The 20,588-nt window shown below is 45.1% G+C and overlaps 2 protein-coding genes and 1 long non-coding RNA gene across 4 annotated transcripts; 1 reads left to right on the top strand and 2 right to left on the bottom strand.

Annotated features, from left to right (window-relative positions):
* Positions 1 to 320: 320 nt before the first annotated feature.
* Positions 321 to 2,355, top strand: LOC145946837 (uncharacterized). 2 transcript variants are annotated; one of them, XR_014427082.1, is made up of 6 exons: positions 321 to 375; positions 676 to 866; positions 975 to 1,028; positions 1,093 to 1,228; positions 1,337 to 1,399; positions 1,467 to 2,355. It is a non-coding gene; the product is annotated as an uncharacterized LOC145946837 (long non-coding RNA). The 2 variants fall into 2 exon arrangements; XR_014427083.1 differs by lacking the exon at positions 321 to 375 and adding an exon at positions 405 to 446.
* A 10,858-nt stretch (positions 2,356 to 13,213) lies between these two features.
* On the bottom strand, positions 13,214 to 14,008 carry LOC145946829 (uncharacterized). Its single transcript, XM_083056583.1, has one exon. It carries the CDS (start codon positions 14,006 to 14,008, stop codon positions 13,214 to 13,216), a length of 795 nt encoding a protein of 264 aa, XP_082912709.1.
* Positions 14,009 to 18,842: 4,834 nt separating this feature from the next.
* Positions 18,843 to 19,637, bottom strand: LOC145946827 (uncharacterized). The gene has a single exon (XM_083056582.1). It carries the CDS (start codon positions 19,635 to 19,637, stop codon positions 18,843 to 18,845), a length of 795 nt encoding a protein of 264 aa, XP_082912708.1.
* Between the last annotated feature and the right edge of the window lie 951 nt (positions 19,638 to 20,588).

Below are 20,588 nucleotides of genomic sequence, written 5' to 3'. Positions count from 1 at the left end.
TAACTTTGGAGCCTAATAACTTTTAAACTAACAATCAAAACACAAAATAAACCTCGAATACATAATTAGAAGGTCTCTAAGGCTCAGATAACAAATCTAGGGGAAAATCCCCAGATCTAGGGGAAATTCCCCAGATTTGATATGTTAGAGAGAAGAAGCCGCCGAGCACTCTAGTGCTTAAATAATTTATGCCCGATCAAAGTTAGTAAAGTTACGCCTCTCCAAAGTTCAAAAATATAACTGGACAAAATTAAAATCCACACCGAGTTTCCTATCTATACAAGACTTACCACTGGGTCTTCTCTCTAATAATTTTATAGTTTACCTTCAGAGTGACAACTAACCTGTGCCTCAGAGACCGAAAATCAATATAATGTAAGTATCCTTATTATTGACAAAATAATCATTCATCAAGCGGTAGTGCGCACAAAACTAATAAGTACAAGGTTAATAGAAATTCTATATGTACTCTAACCTCATTTGTATGTAATATCATCTAACATCAGATTTCTCTAATTAATTGTCACAGCAAGCATTAAATCATTATAGTACAGTTTAAACGACATGCAGAGACTCTATTTCTCAATGATTTTACCCAATAGTAGAATCACGTATCAAAAAATATATGTATATATATATCTTCAAGTCAGATTTAATAATATCTCTATTTCACAGATTCCCTTCATTTGCATGCAGCCACCACACTATAATGATCGATCTCAACGTATGGATGGCTTCCAAGAACCTACAGTATTCCAAAGAGTCAAGGAAAAATGATATTTGTATCAGAGAGCCATTCCACAATCATCGCATCAAGACAACGCATAAGTAAAAAGCCCAGGGGCAGTGTATACTTGCTCGCAGAGGTACGACCAACCTTCTATTACGCATCAATTAAGATATTATATTAACAAATTAAGTAATGACATACTCAACTTATACATAATAACCTAAAAATTATTACATGAACACAGGATACAGAAAATATATTTAACAGCCAACATCGAGCCATCTTAGCCTTAAATTCAGTAAGTATGAATAAATTTAGCCTATCGTACGAAAAATAACAATATAATCCTCAATTAATTACAGGAAGCTTAGTATATCCTAGCAATCCAATGCGATGTACCGAAGAGCAACAAAATCTACTCATATGTTCCCATGCGAGTCACCAGACAGCAACTTCTAATAATTCATAGAGACAGACTGCGGATTATAACGCACTTGGGTATATTATAAATATATATTTAAGAATTATACCCTCAATCAATATATCAAAGAGCTCCGAATGATATTATGCCTGGTTTATAAATAAACTAAAACTATATAATCGCAGAATACAAGCAGCTATACTGTCAGCCTTTAGCAAGCAAATTCATGCTACTTTATACATAATTTGGTAAGTATAGGCTAATTTAACTTTCCAAATGAAAAATAACGACTAAATAATCTTGTTTTAATTACAGGAAACCTATTATATGCAAACAACTTTGTACGATGTGTCAAAGCAGCAGGAAATTAAGTTATATAATCCTATGCGAGTCACTGTGCGACAACTTACATCAATCCGACAAATCAAAGTTGTGGATTATTACACATTTAAGTATATCATGAGTATACATTTAAGATCATATCCTCAATCAATATATAACAGACAAATTCTGTGTAATATTACAACTTTAGTATTATTTATATCTCTATACAAGTCGCAGTACAGTAACTTCTATTAATCCAGTGAATCCAAAAGTTGATTTATAGCATACTTAAATATATTGAATTACACAATTAAGATTATATCCTTAAACAATATGAAAAATAATTCTAAATAACACTATATCTAATTCATGGATAGTAAACTTGAATTATATTGTCAAAAACACAAAAGTATGATTTATCAACCCTTAGCAAACACATACAGACTATTTTATGCATAAATTAAGTAAATATAATTAAAGTTATAACTTTCCAAATGAAAATAACAGTATAATCTTATTTGATTACAGGAGACTCACTGTATGCAAACAATCTACTATGATATGCCAAAATCAGCAAAATCCAGATATATACCTCTATGCGAGTCACTATGAAGAAACTTCTATTAAACCAGCAAATGTCAGCCATGGATTATTACACATTTAAGAATATCTTAAGTATATATTTAAGATTATATCCTCCGAAAAATGTACAAAAATCCAACCTCATATCAACGACCAAAATATCAAAAAATGAAGCAACTACTACTAGATTATTTATATTATTACGACTTATTACAACTTATATATGACAGTTCCTTATAGAAGGCAGTAATAATAATAGTGCCTAATTATACAATATATGGATAAATATCCAATAATACATTATTATATCAAATCGCAACACAAAATGTATAATTACAAAATAATTATAATCCAAATTAGGATATATATATGCTATTCTTATAATATAAATATAACAACACAATATATGTCATAGTATTATTCGCGTCTATTTACGAATTATAATCAATTCAGTTAATATATTATACTCAAATTAATCATAATAGTAAGTACTCAAGAAATATAGTAAACTATCCAATCATCACATTATTAATTATGTAAATTAGATTCTATCAGTCAGTGTAAATATAACACACTTGTATCAAGACAAATTATATAGTTTACAAACTGTGTAACTATTTAGTTTATATTTATTATATACCCCCTTATGGTTCAAACCTAAGTTTAACACTTTGTAATTTATAAAACCCGGTTTTTTAAATTATATTTCACTTTTAAACTATGAGACAGTCATAAATGATGCCTCAAATCGTAAGATAGCAAATTCATAATTATATATGAAAGTCATAATCAAATATCACAGATTAATATAGTATAACATCACATAATAATATAAAATGTTAACGGCACGATTTACACAAAACACAGTACGCTAACTATCAGATATTACTCAAATATAGTTAAGAGTATATATTAGTCACCAAAATCTCTGCTCGCACTCGCATAAACCAATGCACAGATTAAATGAGTCAATAAACTTATATATATTTAACTAGTCACAAAATAATTAACTAATAATACTAATCAAATAAAGAAATGTCAAGTTCTCTAAAGGCTAAATAATCAAATTACAGCAAAATGCATATTATTATCTCAAGTCTTCGCATCAAACTTATAGCATATAAAATATGTAAAGTCTCTATTATTAAACCGTATCACTACCATGTGAATACACAGCGTTTAATATTTTAACTTTAATTACTGTATTAATTAATCAAGTAATTATTAATATCATATGTCATAATGCGAGACAGAAAGCTCACAATTTAGAGCATTATAAGATCGTATTTCCTGAGCGTACATTATAAGACAAACAGTTTATATACATAGAACTCACTTAGTTAATCAATTATGCATACATTGTACATAATTAATTATTGATCCTCTCAAATATTCCAAACTGCACAGCTCAGCAAAAAACCACAGAATCCACACATTAAATGTGCGCCTTTCTGGGTCCACAGCAAGATCTCCTTGTGCATGTCCCAGGAACTCCATGTACACTCACTGAGGCACCTAAACTTATTTCTAAAGACTATTATAATATAAAAAGTATAATTATTATAATATTCTTCTTTCACAAAAAGTCACAAGTCACACATATGACATATGTCTTACAGGATATTATTATCTCTCAATGCTTACGCGCATACATTCCATTCATAACATAAACTCAGTCTTATATGTTCAATAAATCTAAATAGATTAATTATTCACTATTGAATAATAGCAACCCTCTAATTAATGCTATTTAGCGTATAAAAAGAATATTATTTAACGTTTAATATCCCAAGTTGCAAATGAGACTACCCTCTCACTCGCATATGACATACTCACTAATCAGAGCATAAATTACAGTTTCTAAACATCATTTAATCATGTAAACTGATATTAAATGTTAATCACCTTAACTTCATCATCACTTAATATAACTAAAGACTGTTTAATAGTTAATATTAGAAATTATAGATGAAAAAATCTGTATAGTTCACATTCACAGATAACATGTGCCTAGTATAATAAATCTATGTAATTTTACTTAACTAAGCAAATAAACCGTTAGATACTAATAACATAATCAAATAATATCGTTCTTAAGTCAAGAATTAGCACTGTTTTAATAACAAAAGGTGTCTAAAAGTACAGAGAGAGCAATCTCATGCCTCCCGAATAATGCACTATACATCCACTGTAAAATAATGTTTAAAGGACTATACACAAGCCTCCTAATAATTATAATTAATAATTAACACTAAAATAGTCTGTTTATGATAATATGAATAACTGAAACACTCTTTGCAGTAAAATAATTAATCTTTCACATTCAAGCATAAGAGTGAACAGTATGACAAAGTACAATATCCATGTCCTTTAATTTGTTGAAATATATAATTCAACAAATTCCACGAGCTAAAACACAATCCTAGTCCAAAGTTAAAGGCACAATACACAATAAACAATAGTTTTACAAGTCACAAAAGTATCTATAACTTTATAATAAGCAATTTCTTTCTGCCAACGAGACACTTTACTCCCATGTGTCAGAGAGAGAAGGAGATAGAGAGCAGTCACACAAACTGTACTTTGGCAATTAATTTCTGTCCAAAGATACTATGCACAGTCTTTTAGTATTAAAAACACGATTAAGAGTACTTGAAAGAACATCCACAAAATTCCCTAAATCTCACAAATGTATATTCAATTTACAATAATGTTCTAAAGATCGCAATACGTGGCCACGTAATCATGGCCACGGGAGAATACGGCCAACACATGCGAAAAACTTTAGACACTAAATAAACAATATTTAATGCACAAAACACGCTTACCTGAACTTTTTGGTGTTCTGTAACTTAAAAAGTTTCCGAAAATATCCACTTTAGGACTATGTTTAATCGATTCAGCATCGAAAATCACGTCTATTAAACCACACTCTCAAAGAACGTCCGTCCATGAATAAGATAGTCTAACCACCTATGCTAACCCTTTTTTTTTTTTTTTTTTTTTTATAGTTGGGGAATGCCAGACTGAAGGTCTGTTGGTTGATGCACATCCTCCGTCTCGGGAGAGACATTGGATAGTGTGGGACTCCAGGCGGAAGGCCTGACTACCCACTAAACCCCAACTGAGGCCAACAATGTCAAGTGGAAGTGACCCGGGAACCGCTTTCGCATAACTTCCGGACCACCTCCAGGCTCCGCGTATAAGACGCACTGACTCGAAGATTTCATTACTAATATTGAGAACTCAGAAGGAGTTACCCTCTGGAGTTCTCATAGTCATTAAGTAATGGTCCGTTTATACATGTGTGTATAAAACGGAACCATTCATTCAGGAGGACGTTTCGCTATTAGAGATGAAATCGGCGCCTCGTGCAATGCCGATCCATCTCGCCCAAACCGACCCTTCTCGTGCAATGATCAGTGAGACGTCCCGCTCACTCATCTTTGAAGAGTCGGTATGGGGTTATACGAACTAATTGCAAAAGTGCAAAATCAAAGGAGAAAAAATACATACGTTCGTACATTCATATCATCATTCAAGGATCCGGAGGTGGAGGGCTTACAGAATCAGGGAGTCCTTCCCTTCTTCGCTCCTCCTCCTCTTTCTTAAACATCACACTATTCGCAAAAACTACAAAGCTATTCCACTTGTCCTTGCTTTCTAACATGGTTTTAACAATGTTTTCCAAACTTAATACTGTATTCAAATTATTATAGTCTAATTCTTCCACTAGCATATCGCGCTCTACATTCCAGGCAACACATTGCGTTAACTTGTGTTCGGCAGTGTCGTCTTCCGCGCTACAGTGAAAACACTGGAGTTTCACGTTTACCTATCCTATGAGTAAAATGGCCAAAACAGCCATGTCCCGTTAAAAGCTAAGTGACCCTAAAAGAGAGCCCCCCAAACTTCCTATCTAACCACTCGTACCACTGAGGCATAATCGCTTTGATGGTTCTCTGTTCCCATACATTGTCCCTATCCAACTAAATGAACCACTGTCTACGCATTAGTAGTACTTCCTGCTCCTTAATTTCTTTAAGTACGCTGGTTGTATAATCCGTTCTATTCTTTACTTCGGCGGCTCTTACATAAACTCTTCTTCTCATTGCAGCGTCAAGCGTCCATGGTGGCATTCTAGCCAAAAGGGTTGCCGCGTTGAATGAAACAGTCCTGTACGCTGCGACAACCCTTATGGCAATCACTCTCTGACAACTCTTAAGAGATCTAACTATTTTATCCCTCGAGGATGATAACTCCTCGCTCCAAACAGGAGCCGCATACATGGCAACCGAAGTCACAATGTTCATATACAATCTCCTTTTACTTTCTCTAGGACCTCTGAGGTTAGGCATTAACCTGCAAAGAGCCCTAGAGACTTTAGCCACTTTTACTCTAACATAGTCAAAGTGTCGGACAAATTTCCACCTAGAATCGATCATGATCCCTAAATACTTCATGTGATCCTTCAAAGGGATCAATGTCTTCCCGACTCTTACATTAGGCAGTCTTTGTGGGAGTTTACCGCAAAACACCATCGCTTCCGTCTTTTCCTCTGCCACTTTGAGACCCAACTCTGAGATAACACGCATAACCCTCGCGATAACGACATTCATTCTAACAACCGCACTAAAGAGTCTATCCGAAGCTACGATCAAGAGGGTGTCATCGGCATAACATATGACGTGACAACCCTCCTCTCTAAAGACCTTCAGTACCGGGTCAAAGGCTATGTTCCACAGCAGTGGTCCTAAGACCGACCCCTGTGGAACACCTGCCCTCACTACTCGCTCCTCAATGACCCCGTCTGCATTACAATACGTAATAACTCTGTTGGAAAGATAATCCTTAATTATGCGTCTCAGGTATAGTGGAAACCGCTTAACCCTTATCGCCTGCATAATGGCATCAAACGGAATCGAATTAAAGGCATTGCTGATATCTAGCCCTACCACCACTGCGAAACCGTCACCCCCAGAGGCCCCGCGAGTTATCTCCCGGACCCGGAAGAGTGCGTCCACGGTAGACATGCCCCTTCTGAAGCCAAACTGACTCTCTGAAAGAGCATGCCCCGGACTTCCATCCATCCATCTATTCATCCTCATCGCTATTACCCTCTCAAACGTTTTACTTATCTCGTCCAATAGGCAAATTGGACGAGCCTTAACCTCTAACGGAGGCTTAATAGTTCCTTTTGGTATAAGAACCAATAAAGCCCTCTTCCAAGTTCTCGGGAAACACCCAGCTCTTAAACATTCCGTCATAATAGCGGCCATATGCTTAATAATAATTTCAGGAACCATCTTCCATACCCTGCTCTTAAGCCCATCAGGCCCCGGGGCCTTATTTTTCGCGATACGTTTCTTGACGTGTTCCCTGATTTCACCAGGAGTAACGTCGAATTCATCTAACCATTCGACTTGCGCATAATTACTATTCTTGCTCTTAAACCCACTATTAGGAAATAGCGAGTTCAAGAGTTTATTCAGATCATTCCTGTCTAATGTTTTCTGATAGGGCAGGACCAGACCTCCGCAACTTACTCATTACCAGCTTATACGGAAGACACCAAGGATCCTCCTCGATCGATCCAATCAATTCGTACCATGATTCACTTTTGGCCTTACTAATGGCCGCTTTTAGGGTCTTTTTCGCCTCTTTATACCTCAATCTTTTGCTTTCTATCATGTCTGCATCGTATAACCTTCTTTTGGATCTCGTCCATTCGCGCCTCGCACTTATCGACAATCTCCTAAGGCCCGCGATATCATCCGACCACCAATATACACATCTTTTGATATTACTTAATGTAATCTTAGGTATGGACACATCACACGCGTTTTTCATTATTTTATTTAGCCAATCAGTGTACTCAATAGGGTTGTTTGCAAAACTTTCGCTATTCTTAGCCTCTGCAAGAAAATTAAGTGTCTCTATAAACAAATCGACATTTATCTTTTTAAAATTCCATCTTTTCTTTTTAACCGGTTTATCAACTGCCATATTCCCAATTTTATAGCCAATATATTGGTGATCGGACATCGACTCAACATCCTCCAAAACTTTCCATTCATTTATCTGGCGAATCAAGTTACTAGTAGACCAGGTAAGATCGACTATAGAATCACCCTGAGGTCTAACGCACGTCGGCACATTTCCCTCGTTAACAATTAACAAACCGTTAGATACAGACCATCCCTCCAACAGATCTCCCCTTCTATCGGTCAGAGTTGAACCCCAAAGAATAGACTTAGAATTAAAATCGCCCCCAACGATTATTTTTCCCCTTATGTTCCTTATTTGAATACCCAGATCAACCAGTGTATCCTCAAAGGATTCTATTGTGTAGGTTAGTTACTACTATTTTATACTCGTAGAGGTAGGGACAGGTAGTTGGATGCTGAAGTGTGCGCAGTGACGAAATTGTTTAGTGCAGTTAACACATTATATTTACATTATTTACAGGTGTTTACGTGTCTGTGTACGGTAGTCGAAGGGTACATATTTCACTAGTCCTCCCCGTTTCTTCGTCTGAGTCCCCTGGTCCTTGTGGGATGGCGTGGCCTCGTCCTTCGTTTGCGTTGCTTGGTCCTGAACGTCTGGCCTGGTCGTTCTCGGCTCTTCCGTCTGCGTACCGACAGCGACAGAACGAGATGGTGACCGTGTCTGAGGTGACTGCGATTGGGTAGTCGATACGACCCGTTCCGGGGTCACGCAGGCCGTCAACAATGTTAGCGGCGACGAAGGATGCAGAGTCAACTCGGGTTCCGAACTCGTCGTATCTGGCTCGGGAGACGGCGTGTAGACCCGCTGTGTGGTCTTTGGGCACGGTTTTTCCCCAGGTAGGTGGCCGTCCTTGGGACGCGGACGTTTAGTACCGGGTCGTGGACGTTTGTCGCTAGATCGCGGGCGTTTGTCGCCGGATCGTGGACGTTTGCCGCCAGTCTTCTTGTTGGAGTCTTGGAATATCCTAACGCCTAGGATTTTGTGCCGTCGTTGCGACCACGGCGTACAGGCGCCAGAGGTAGGTGACGAGTCGTCGGGTCGTTGGTGCGTTATGCCTGTATCGAGGCGCCGGGCGCCAGAGGCAGGCGAAGAGTCGCCGGATCGTTGGCGTATAACGCCGGTGTCGAGGCGCAGGGCGCCAGAGGCAGGCGAAGAGTTGCCGGATCGTTGGCGTGTAACGCCGGTGTCGGGGCGCAGAGCGCCAGAGACAGGCGAAGAGTCGCCGGATCGTTGGCGTATAACGCCGGTGTCGAGGCGCAGGGCGCCAGAGACAGGCGAAGAGTCGCCGGATCGTTGGCGTATAACGCCGGTGTCGAGGCGCAGGGCGCCAGAGGCAGGCGAAGAGTTGCCGGATCGTTGGCGTGTAACGCCGGTGTCGGGGCGCAGAGCGCCAGAGACAGGCGAAGAGTCGCCGGATCGTTGGCGTATAACGCCGGTGTCGAGGCGCAGGGCGCCAGAGGCAGGCGAAGAGTTGCCGGATCGTTGGCGTGTAACGCCGGTGTCGGGGCGCAGAGCGCCAAAGACAGGCGAAGAGTCGCCGGATCGTTGGCGTATAACGCCGGTGTCGAGGCGCAGGGCGCCAGAGGCAGGCGAAGAGTTGCCGGATCGTTGGCGTGTAACGCCTGTTTGTTGATTCCTCTTGCTGAGGAGATGAAGTGGCGTCGGCTGGGTTCGCCTGCGAGCCGTAGCTTCCTCCAGAGGAGGAAGATTTTCCTTAGCGCCCAGAATTTTGCTGTCTCTTTTGTCTTCTTTCTGGTGGAGCGTCGAGCGCTTGTAAAAATGCGTGGGCAGAGATTCTGTTTTTCTCTGCGGGGGTCCTCTTTATATACCCGATTAACTGTTTCTTACTTTCGGGAAAGGAAACTTGGCGTGCGACGCCTAGCGGAGGTTTTCGGTACTGCGCGGCGCGCGTTTATGTAGCCTCCGCGCCGTCTTTCATCTTCGGATTAGTTTCCCGGCGCGCGCCGCCTAGCGGCGGCGACGGAAGCGTCGCCGTGCTTCTTGTGGCGAGTACCGCCACATTACCCCCTGCGTTGTATTTCACTGGAGTAGTTGGAATCGCACTGTTTTGCGCGATGTTCTTCCACTCCGTGTTTTTATTTCCTTAGGTGGCGGTTCCTGTGCTGCTGGCGTTGCGTGTGCTGGAATATTTTGAGTCTCCAGTTTTTCTCTTATGGGTATTGACTCCTTTGCCAATATGTACGCCGGTTTTAATCGGTCTTTTGTTACGTGGACGGTCTTTCCGTTAATCCGTAACTTATAGACTTTTTCTGTTTTGCCGAGGACTTCATACGGACCATCGTAGGTTGGTTGGAGGGCCCGTGTTGGTGCGTCATGTCTGATGAAGACATGTGACGTAGTTTCCAAATCCTTATGTTCGAAGACTGCTGGAGTACCATGCCTTTTGCTCGGTTGTGGTCGTAACTTCTTCATTGTTTGTTTGAGTCGGAAAATGAAGTCGCTCGTGCTGTCCGTTGTGCCTTGTGATTCTTGCAGAAATTCGCCAGGGAGTTTTATTGTTTCTCCGTACACCATTTCTGCCGGTGTTGCTTGGAGATCCTCTTTGAAGGCTGCCCTGATTCCCATCATGACAACGGGTAGTACTTCCGTCCATGCTTCTGTTGCGTGGCACTTAATGGCTGTTTTCATTTGGCGATGAAAACGTTCTACCATCCCGTTAGCTGCTGGGTGGTAGGCCGTTGTGTGTATGTGTATTGTACCCGTTATTTTGGTTAATTGGCGGAACAAGTCGGCTTCGAATTGCCTTCCTTGATCCGTTGTAATCCGAACAGGTGTGCCAAATCTCGCGATCCAATGGGTGAACAGATTTTGGGCTATCGTTTCTGCAGATATGTCTGTCACCGGTATCGCTTCGGGCCATTTGGTGAATCGATCGATCATTGTAAGGCAGTATCTGTAGCCTCTTGACATAGGTAGAGGGCCTACTAGATCTATATGTATATGCTCGAATCGTCTTGAGGGATTCTTGAAATTGCCGAGCGGTGATCGGTTGTGTTTCTGGATTTTGGCTCGTTGGCAGTTGATGCAAGCTTGTGCCCATTCGCGGCAATCCGTTTTTATTTTCGGCCAAACGTAACGCTCTGCGACCAGTTTCGCTGTCGCTTTTATTCCTGGGTGGGACAAGCTATGTAGCGCTTGAAACACCTGTTTCCTAAACTCCTTTGTGACAAATGGTCTTGCAATTTGTGTTGACGTGTCACAATATAGGGCGGAATGTGTCCCCGGAATTTGCACCTTTTGTAGTTTAAGCGCCGAGTCCGCGTTTAAAAGCTCTTGTAACTCAGCGTCCTCTTTTTGCGCTTTTGCCAGGTCCTCCAAATTAGCCGCTACTTGGATCTTTTCGATTCTTGAGAGTGCGTCAGCGACCGTGTTATCCTTCCCCGAGATGTGGCGTATATCGGTGGTAAACTGCCCGATATATTGTAGGTGTCTAGCTTGCCTCGGTGAACTATGCAATGGATCCTGCTGAAAGGCGTAAGTAATCGGCTTGTGGTCTGTATAAACCGTGAAATTCCTACCCTCGAGCATATGGCGATAATGCTTTATAGCGGCATAAATCGCCAATAGCTCTCTGTCGTAGGGGCTATATTTTTGCTGTGCTGGGTTTAACTTTTTGCTGAAGAACGCTAGTGGCTGCCATTCTTCTCCCATCCGCTGTTGAACCACTGCACCCATTGCTCTGTCGGATGCGTCCGTGGTAAGTGTTATTTCGGCTTCGGGGTTAGGATGTGCCAGCATTGTTGCTCTGGCGAGGCTCTCTTTGCATTTCTGGAAGGCCTCTTCCAGTTCTTCGTTCCAGGTTACGGGAGACTTTTTCTTGACCTTCGGGCCGCTGAGTACGTCGTTCAATAGTACTTGTTCTCTAGCTGCTTCGGGGATGAATCTGCGGTAAAAATTCAGCGTCCCCAGGAACTGTCGCATCTGCTGGATATTTTCTGGTTTAGGAAACCTTTTTATTGCCTCGATCCTTTCTGGCGGAGGTCGCGTTCCTTCGTCAGATACCTCGTAGCCCAGAAAAAGTACCCGTCTGGCTCCGAACACGCATTTGGCGGGACTCAGCAGAATGCCATTCTCCGCCAGTCGCTTGAAGAGCTTTCGTAAATGAACCTTATGCTCTTCTTCATTGTTTGAGGCCACCAAAATATCGTCTATATAGGCGTAACAAAATTCCAAGTCGCTCGTAACTTCATTAATAAAGCGTTGGAATGTTTGTGCCGCGTTGCGTAGCCCAAACGGCATGTAACGAAATTCGAACAGGCCGAAGGGTGTGGTGATGGCCGTCTTTGGTATGTCGTCCGGGTGCACGGGAATCTGATTATATGCCCGGACTAGGTCTAATGTTGAGAAGATGCTTTTGTTATGGAGGGTTTGTGAAAAATCCTCTATGTGCGGGATCGGATAGCGATCAGGTATCGTTCTTGCGTTAAGGCGCCTATAGTCGCCGCATGGTCTCCACGCACTATCCTTCTTTTGCACCATGTGTAGGGGGGCTGACCAAGGGCTTTTTGATGCTTGTATAATCCCCTCTTGGAGTAGAAGGTTAAATTCTGCTTTTGCTGCTTTTAGTTTATTGGGATCTAATCGACGGGGGCGACATGCTTCCGGTGGTCCATCTGTAATTTTAATGTGATGTGCCGTTGAATGTTTGACGGTTCGTGCGCTGGCAGTAGCCCTCGTGATTTCGGGAAATTCTGCCAGGATGCGATGATACGTGTTTTCAATTGCCAGCACCTTTATTGATTCGATCGACCCCGTTTCCGCTGTCCCTCTGATAAGGAATTTCGTTTTGCCGTCCAACAATACCCCTTTTTGCAAATCAGGCAGGAGGTGGTAGTAGGCTAGGAAGTCCGCTCCGATAATGGGCGATGTGACGTTTGCAATTACGAAACGCCAAGGGAATGCACGCCGTAAACCGAGGTTTGGTTGTAGCGTGGTCCATCCGTACGTAGTGATTATAGAACCATTTGCTGCGAATAATTCATAATTCGTTGGCAATAATCGTCCTGTTGTCATCGAACGGGGATATACGCTTATGTCGGAGCCTGTGTCCACAAGAAACTGTGTTTTTGTTGTCCGACACGTTACGTAGAGGCGGCGAAGGGTTGGGGCGGAACCACTGGCCGCCATCAGTGGTTGCCCTTCTCTTTTTCCGGTTTTTTATATGTACATGGTTGCGTACATTTCTTAGCCTCATCACCGAATCGATTGTGGTAGAAGCAGTAGTCTCTATTGTATTCCTTGCTTGCAGCTTGACTTCGGCTTCGGCTTCGGCTTCGATCTCTCCTGTCCAGATTTTTTTCTTTAGATCTTCCCCTTGAGAGATGAGTGGCCAGGGTTGCGACTTGTTTCGTTAGCGCTTGAATTTGCGCTTCTAATGTCCCCTTTTGTTTTGGGGGGTTTGCCACTGCTACTACGGCCCTCGATGACATCTCATGTATGCGATCGGCTTGTTCAGCCACGTCGTCGAGACGATCCTCTGTGCGGGTGGCGAGAATCATCTGCATCTGATTTGGAAGCCTTCCTAGCCATAGTGTTCTTAGTAGAGGGTCGGGCACGTTCTCTCCTGCTAGTGTTCGGAGATGCCGCAAGAATTGGGAGGGTCTGCGGTCTCCAATCTCCTCGAGCTCCAGTAATTGTCGCGTCCGCTGCTCTTGAGAGACTGACATTCGCTGAATGAGAGCTTTTTTTATCGTCCCGTATTTATCAGCTTCGGGAGCTTGCGTGATTATGTCCTTCACCTCTTTTATTTGTCGAGAATCTAGCTGAGAAAGGACATAGGAGTATTTCGTGGAATCCTGCGTTATGCCGCTGAGCGTAAATTGTCCCTCTAGCTGAGCGAACCATAATTCCGGTTCGTCGTTCCAAAAAGGAGGGATTTTGATCGCAACCTTATGGACGATTTCTCTACCTTCGTCCTCCATTTCTCTATCGTCGGGGTCACCAATTTGTAGGTTAGTTACTACTATTTTATACTCGTAGAGGTAGGGACAGGTAGTTGGATGCTGAAGTGTGCGCAGTGACGAAATTCTTTAGTGCAGTTAACACATTATATTTACATTATTTACAGGTGTTTACGTGTCTGTGTACGGTAGTCGAAGGGTACATATTTCACTAGTCCTCCCCGTTTCTTCGTCTGAGTCCCCTGGTCCTTGTGGGATGGCGTGGCCTCGTCCTTCGTTTGCGTTGCTTGGTCCTGAACGTCTGGCCTGGTCGTTCTCGGCTCTTCCGTCTGCGTACCGACAGCGACAGAACGAGATGGTGACCGTGTCTGAGGTGACTGCGATTGGGTAGTCGATACGACCCGTTCCGGGGTCACGCAGGCCGTCAACAATGTTAGCGGCGACGAAGGATGCAGAGTCAACTCGGGTTCCGAACTCGTCGTATCTGGCTCGGGAGACGGCGTGTAGACCCGCTGTGTGGTCTTTGGGCACGGTTTTTCCCCAGGTAGGTGGCCGTCCTTGGGACGCGGACGTTTAGTACCGGGTCGTGGACGTTTGTCGCTAGATCGCGGGCGTTTGTCGCCGGATCGTGGACGTTTGCCGCCAGTCTTCTTGTTGGAGTCTTGGAATATCCTAACGCCTAGGATTTTGTGCCGTCGTTGCGACCACGGCGTACAGGCGCCAGAGGTAGGTGACGAGTCGTCGGGTCGTTGGTGCGTTATGCCTGTATCGAGGCGCCGGGCGCCAGAGGCAGGCGAAGAGTCGCCGGATCGTTGGCGTATAACGCCGGTGTCGAGGCGCAGGGCGCCAGAGGCAGGCGAAGAGTTGCCGGATCGTTGGCGTGTAACGCCGGTGTCGGGGCGCAGAGCGCCAGAGACAGGCGAAGAGTCGCCGGATCGTTGGCGTATAACGCCGGTGTCGAGGCGCAGGGCGCCAGAGACAGGCGAAGAGTCGCCGGATCGTTGGCGTATAACGCCGGTGTCGAGGCGCAGGGCGCCAGAGGCAGGCGAAGAGTTGCCGGATCGTTGGCGTGTAACGCCGGTGTCGGGGCGCAGAGCGCCAGAGACAGGCGAAGAGTCGCCGGATCGTTGGCGTATAACGCCGGTGTCGAGGCGCAGGGCGCCAGAGGCAGGCGAAGAGTTGCCGGATCGTTGGCGTGTAACGCCGGTGTCGGGGCGCAGAGCGCCAAAGACAGGCGAAGAGTCGCCGGATCGTTGGCGTATAACGCCGGTGTCGAGGCGCAGGGCGCCAGAGGCAGGCGAAGAGTTGCCGGATCGTTGGCGTGTAACGCCTGTTTGTTGATTCCTCTTGCTGAGGAGATGAAGTGGCGTCGGCTGGGTTCGCCTGCGAGCCGTAGCTTCCTCCAGAGGAGGAAGATTTTCCTTAGCGCCCAGAATTTTGCTGTCTCTTTTGTCTTCTTTCTGGTGGAGCGTCGAGCGCTTGTAAAAATGCGTGGGCAGAGATTCTGTTTTTCTCTGCGGGGGTCCTCTTTATATACCCGATTAACTGTTTCTTACTTTCGGGAAAGGAAACTTGGCGTGCGACGCCTAGCGGAGGTTTTCGGTACTGCGCGGCGCGCGTTTATGTAGCCTCCGCGCCGTCTTTCATCTTCGGATTAGTTTCCCGGCGCGCGCCGCCTAGCGGCGGCGACGGAAGCGTCGCCGTGCTTCTTGTGGCGAGTACCGCCACATTACCCCCTGCGTTGTATTTCACTGGAGTAGTTGGAATCGCACTGTTTTGCGCGATGTTCTTCCACTCCGTGTTTTTATTTCCTTAGGTGGCGGTTCCTGTGCTGCTGGCGTTGCGTGTGCTGGAATATTTTGAGTCTCCAGTTTTTCTCTTATGGGTATTGACTCCTTTGCCAATATGTACGCCGGTTTTAATCGGTCTTTTGTTACGTGGACGGTCTTTCCGTTAATCCGTAACTTATAGACTTTTTCTGTTTTGCCGAGGACTTCATACGGACCATCGTAGGTTGGTTGGAGGGCCCGTGTTGGTGCGTCATGTCTGATGAAGACATGTGACGTAGTTTCCAAATCCTTATGTTCGAAGACTGCTGGAGTACCATGCCTTTTGCTCGGTTGTGGTCGTAACTTCTTCATTGTTTGTTTGAGTCGGAAAATGAAGTCGCTCGTGCTGTCCGTTGTGCCTTGTGATTCTTGCAGAAATTCGCCAGGGAGTTTTATTGTTTCTCCGTACACCATTTCTGCCGGTGTTGCTTGGAGATCCTCTTTGAAGGCTGCCCTGATTCCCATCATGACAACGGGTAGTACTTCCGTCCATGCTTCTGTTGCGTGGCACTTAATGGCTGTTTTCATTTGGCGATGAAAACGTTCTACCATCCCGTTAGCTGCTGGGTGGTAGGCCGTTGTGTGTATGTGTATTGTACCCGTTATTTTGGTTAATTGGCGGAACAAGTCGGCTTCGAATTGCCTTCCTTGATCCGTTGTAATCCGAACAGGTGTGCCAAATCTCGCGATCCAATGGGTGAACAGATTTTGGGCTATCGTTTCTGCAGATATGTCTGTCACCGGTATCGCTTCGGGCCATTTGGTGAATCGATCGATCATTGTAAGGCAGTATCTGTAGCCTCTTGACATAGGTAGAGGGCCTACTAGATCTATATGTATATGCTCGAATCGTCTTGAGGGATTCTTGAAATTGCCGAGCGGTGATCGGTTGTGTTTCTGGATTTTGGCTCGTTGGCAGTTGATGCAAGCTTGTGCCCATTCGCGGCAATCCGTTTTTATTTTCGGCCAAACGTAACGCTCTGCGACCAGTTTCGCTGTCGCTTTTATTCCTGGGTGGGACAAGCTATGTAGCGCTTGAAACACCTGTTTCCTAAACTCCTTTGTGACAAATGGTCTTGCAATTTGTGTTGACGTGTCACAATATAGGGCGGAATGTGTCCCCGGAATTTGCACCTTTTGTAGTTTAAGCGCCGAGTCCGCGTTTAAAAGCTCTTGTAACTCAGCGTCCTCTTTTTGCGCTTTTGCCAGGTCCTCCAAATTAGCCGCTACTTGGATCTTTTCGATTCTTGAGAGTGCGTCAGCGACCGTGTTATCCTTCCCCGAGATGTGGCGTATATCGGTGGTAAACTGCCCGATATATTGTAGGTGTCTAGCTTGCCTCGGTGAACTATGCAATGGATCCTGCTGAAAGGCGTAAGTAATCGGCTTGTGGTCTGTATAAACCGTGAAATTCCTACCCTCGAGCATATGGCGATAATGCTTTATAGCGGCATAAATCGCCAATAGCTCTCTGTCGTAGGGGCTATATTTTTGCTGTGCTGGGTTTAACTTTTTGCTGAAGAACGCTAGTGGCTGCCATTCTTCTCCCATCCGCTGTTGAACCACTGCACCCATTGCTCTGTCGGATGCGTCCGTGGTAAGTGTTATTTCGGCTTCGGGGTTAGGATGTGCCAGCATTGTTGCTCTGGCGAGGCTCTCTTTGCATTTCTGGAAGGCCTCTTCCAGTTCTTCGTTCCAGGTTACGGGAGACTTTTTCTTGACCTTCGGGCCGCTGAGTACGTCGTTCAATAGTACTTGTTCTCTAGCTGCTTCGGGGATGAATCTGCGGTAAAAATTCAGCGTCCCCAGGAACTGTCGCATCTGCTGGATATTTTCTGGTTTAGGAAACCTTTTTATTGCCTCGATCCTTTCTGGCGGAGGTCGCGTTCCTTCGTCAGATACCTCGTAGCCCAGAAAAAGTACCCGTCTGGCTCCGAACACGCATTTGGCGGGACTCAGCAGAATGCCATTCTCCGCCAGTCGCTTGAAGAGCTTTCGTAAATGAACCTTATGCTCTTCTTCATTGTTTGAGGCCACCAAAATATCGTCTATATAGGCGTAACAAAATTCCAAGTCGCTCGTAACTTCATTAATAAAGCGTTGGAATGTTTGTGCCGCGTTGCGTAGCCCAAACGGCATGTAACGAAATTCGAACAGGCCGAAGGGTGTGGTGATGGCCGTCTTTGGTATGTCGTCCGGGTGCACGGGAATCTGATTATATGCCCGGACTAGGTCTAATGTTGAGAAGATGCTTTTGTTATGGAGGGTTTGTGAAAAATCCTCTATGTGCGGGATCGGATAGCGATCAGGTATCGTTCTTGCGTTAAGGCGCCTATAGTCGCCGCATGGTCTCCACGCACTATCCTTCTTTTGCACCATGTGTAGGGGGGCTGACCAAGGGCTTTTTGATGCTTGTATAATCCCCTCTTGGAGTAGAAGGTTAAATTCTGCTTTTGCTGCTTTTAGTTTATTGGGATCTAATCGACGGGGGCGACATGCTTCCGGTGGTCCATCTGTAATTTTAATGTGATGTGCCGTTGAATGTTTGACGGTTCGTGCGCTGGCAGTAGCCCTCGTGATTTCGGGAAATTCTGCCAGGATGCGATGATACGTGTTTTCAATTGCCAGCACCTTTATTGATTCGATCGACCCCGTTTCCGCTGTCCCTCTGATAAGGAATTTCGTTTTGCCGTCCAACAATACCCCTTTTTGCAAATCAGGCAGGAGGTGGTAGTAGGCTAGGAAGTCCGCTCCGATAATGGGCGATGTGACGTTTGCAATTACGAAACGCCAAGGGAATGCACGCCGTAAACCGAGGTTTGGTTGTAGCGTGGTCCATCCGTACGTAGTGATTATAGAACCATTTGCTGCGAATAATTCATAATTCGTTGGCAATAATCGTCCTGTTGTCATCGAACGGGGATATACGCTTATGTCGGAGCCTGTGTCCACAAGAAACTGTGTTTTTGTTGTCCGACACGTTACGTAGAGGCGGCGAAGGGTTGGGGCGGAACCACTGGCCGCCATCAGTGGTTGCCCTTCTCTTTTTCCGGTTTTTTATATGTACATGGTTGCGTACATTTCTTAGCCTCATCACCGAATCGATTGTGGTAGAAGCAGTAGTCTCTATTGTATTCCTTGCTTGCAGCTTGACTTCGGCTTCGGCTTCGGCTTCGATCTCTCCTGTCCAGATTTTTTTCTTTAGATCTTCCCCTTGAGAGATGAGTGGCCAGGGTTGCGACTTGTTTCGTTAGCGCTTGAATTTGCGCTTCTAATGTCCCCTTTTGTTTTGGGGGGTTTGCCACTGCTACTACGGCCCTCGATGACATCTCATGTATGCGATCGGCTTGTTCAGCCACGTCGTCGAGACGATCCTCTGTGCGGGTGGCGAGAATCATCTGCATCTGATTTGGAAGCCTTCCTAGCCATAGTGTTCTTAGTAGAGGGTCGGGCACGTTCTCTCCTGCTAGTGTTCGGAGATGCCGCAAGAATTGGGAGGGTCTGCGGTCTCCAATCTCCTCGAGCTCCAGTAATTGTCGCGTCCGCTGCTCTTGAGAGACTGACATTCGCTGAATGAGAGCTTTTTTTATCGTCCCGTATTTATCAGCTTCGGGAGCTTGCGTGATTATGTCCTTCACCTCTTTTATTTGTCGAGAATCTAGCTGAGAAAGGACATAGGAGTATTTCGTGGAATCCTGCGTTATGCCGCTGAGCGTAAATTGTCCCTCTAGCTGAGCGAACCATAATTCCGGTTCGTCGTTCCAAAAAGGAGGGATTTTGATCGCAACCTTATGGACGATTTCTCTACCTTCGTCCTCCATTTCTCTATCGTCGGGGTCACCAATTTGTAGGTTAGTTACTACTATTTTATACTCGTAGAGGTAGGGACAGGTAGTTGGATGCTGAAGTGTGCGCAGTGACGAAATTCTTTAGTGCAGTTAACACATTATATTTACATTATTTACAGGTGTTTACGTGTCTGTGTACGGTAGTCGAAGGGTACATATTTCACTAGTCCTCCCCGTTTCTTCGTCTGAGTCCCCTGGTCCTTGTGGGATGGCGTGGCCTCGTCCTTCGTTTGCGTTGCTTGGTCCTGAACGTCTGGCCTGGTCGTTCTCGGCTCTTCCGTCTGCGTACCGACAGCGACAGAACGAGATGGTGACCGTGTCTGAGGTGACTGCGATTGGGTAGTCGATACGACCCGTTCCGGGGTCACGCAGGCCGTCAACAATGTTAGCGGCGACGAAGGATGCAGAGTCAACTCGGGTTCCGAACTCGTCGTATCTGGCTCGGGAGACGGCGTGTAGACCCGCTGTGTGGTCTTTGGGCACGGTTTTTCCCCAGGTAGGTGGCCGTCCTTGGGACGCGGACGTTTAGTACCGGGTCGTGGACGTTTGTCGCTAGATCGCGGGCGTTTGTCGCCGGATCGTGGACGTTTGCCGCCAGTCTTCTTGTTGGAGTCTTGGAATATCCTAACGCCTAGGATTTTGTGCCGTCGTTGCGACCACGGCGTACAGGCGCCAGAGGTAGGTGACGAGTCGTCGGGTCGTTGGTGCGTTATGCCTGTATCGAGGCGCCGGGCGCCAGAGGCAGGCGAAGAGTCGCCGGATCGTTGGCGTATAACGCCGGTGTCGAGGCGCAGGGCGCCAGAGGCAGGCGAAGAGTTGCCGGATCGTTGGCGTGTAACGCCGGTGTCGGGGCGCAGAGCGCCAGAGACAGGCGAAGAGTCGCCGGATCGTTGGCGTATAACGCCGGTGTCGAGGCGCAGGGCG

The sequence above is a fragment of the Prenolepis imparis genome, unplaced genomic scaffold (genome assembly GCF_030444845.1).
Source record: "Prenolepis imparis isolate NDT839.2.m4 unplaced genomic scaffold, iyPreImpa1.0 SCAF_23, whole genome shotgun sequence".
Classification (NCBI taxonomy): Eukaryota; Metazoa; Arthropoda; class Insecta; order Hymenoptera; family Formicidae; genus Prenolepis; species Prenolepis imparis.
This window is presented reverse-complemented; position numbering and strand designations above follow the sequence as displayed.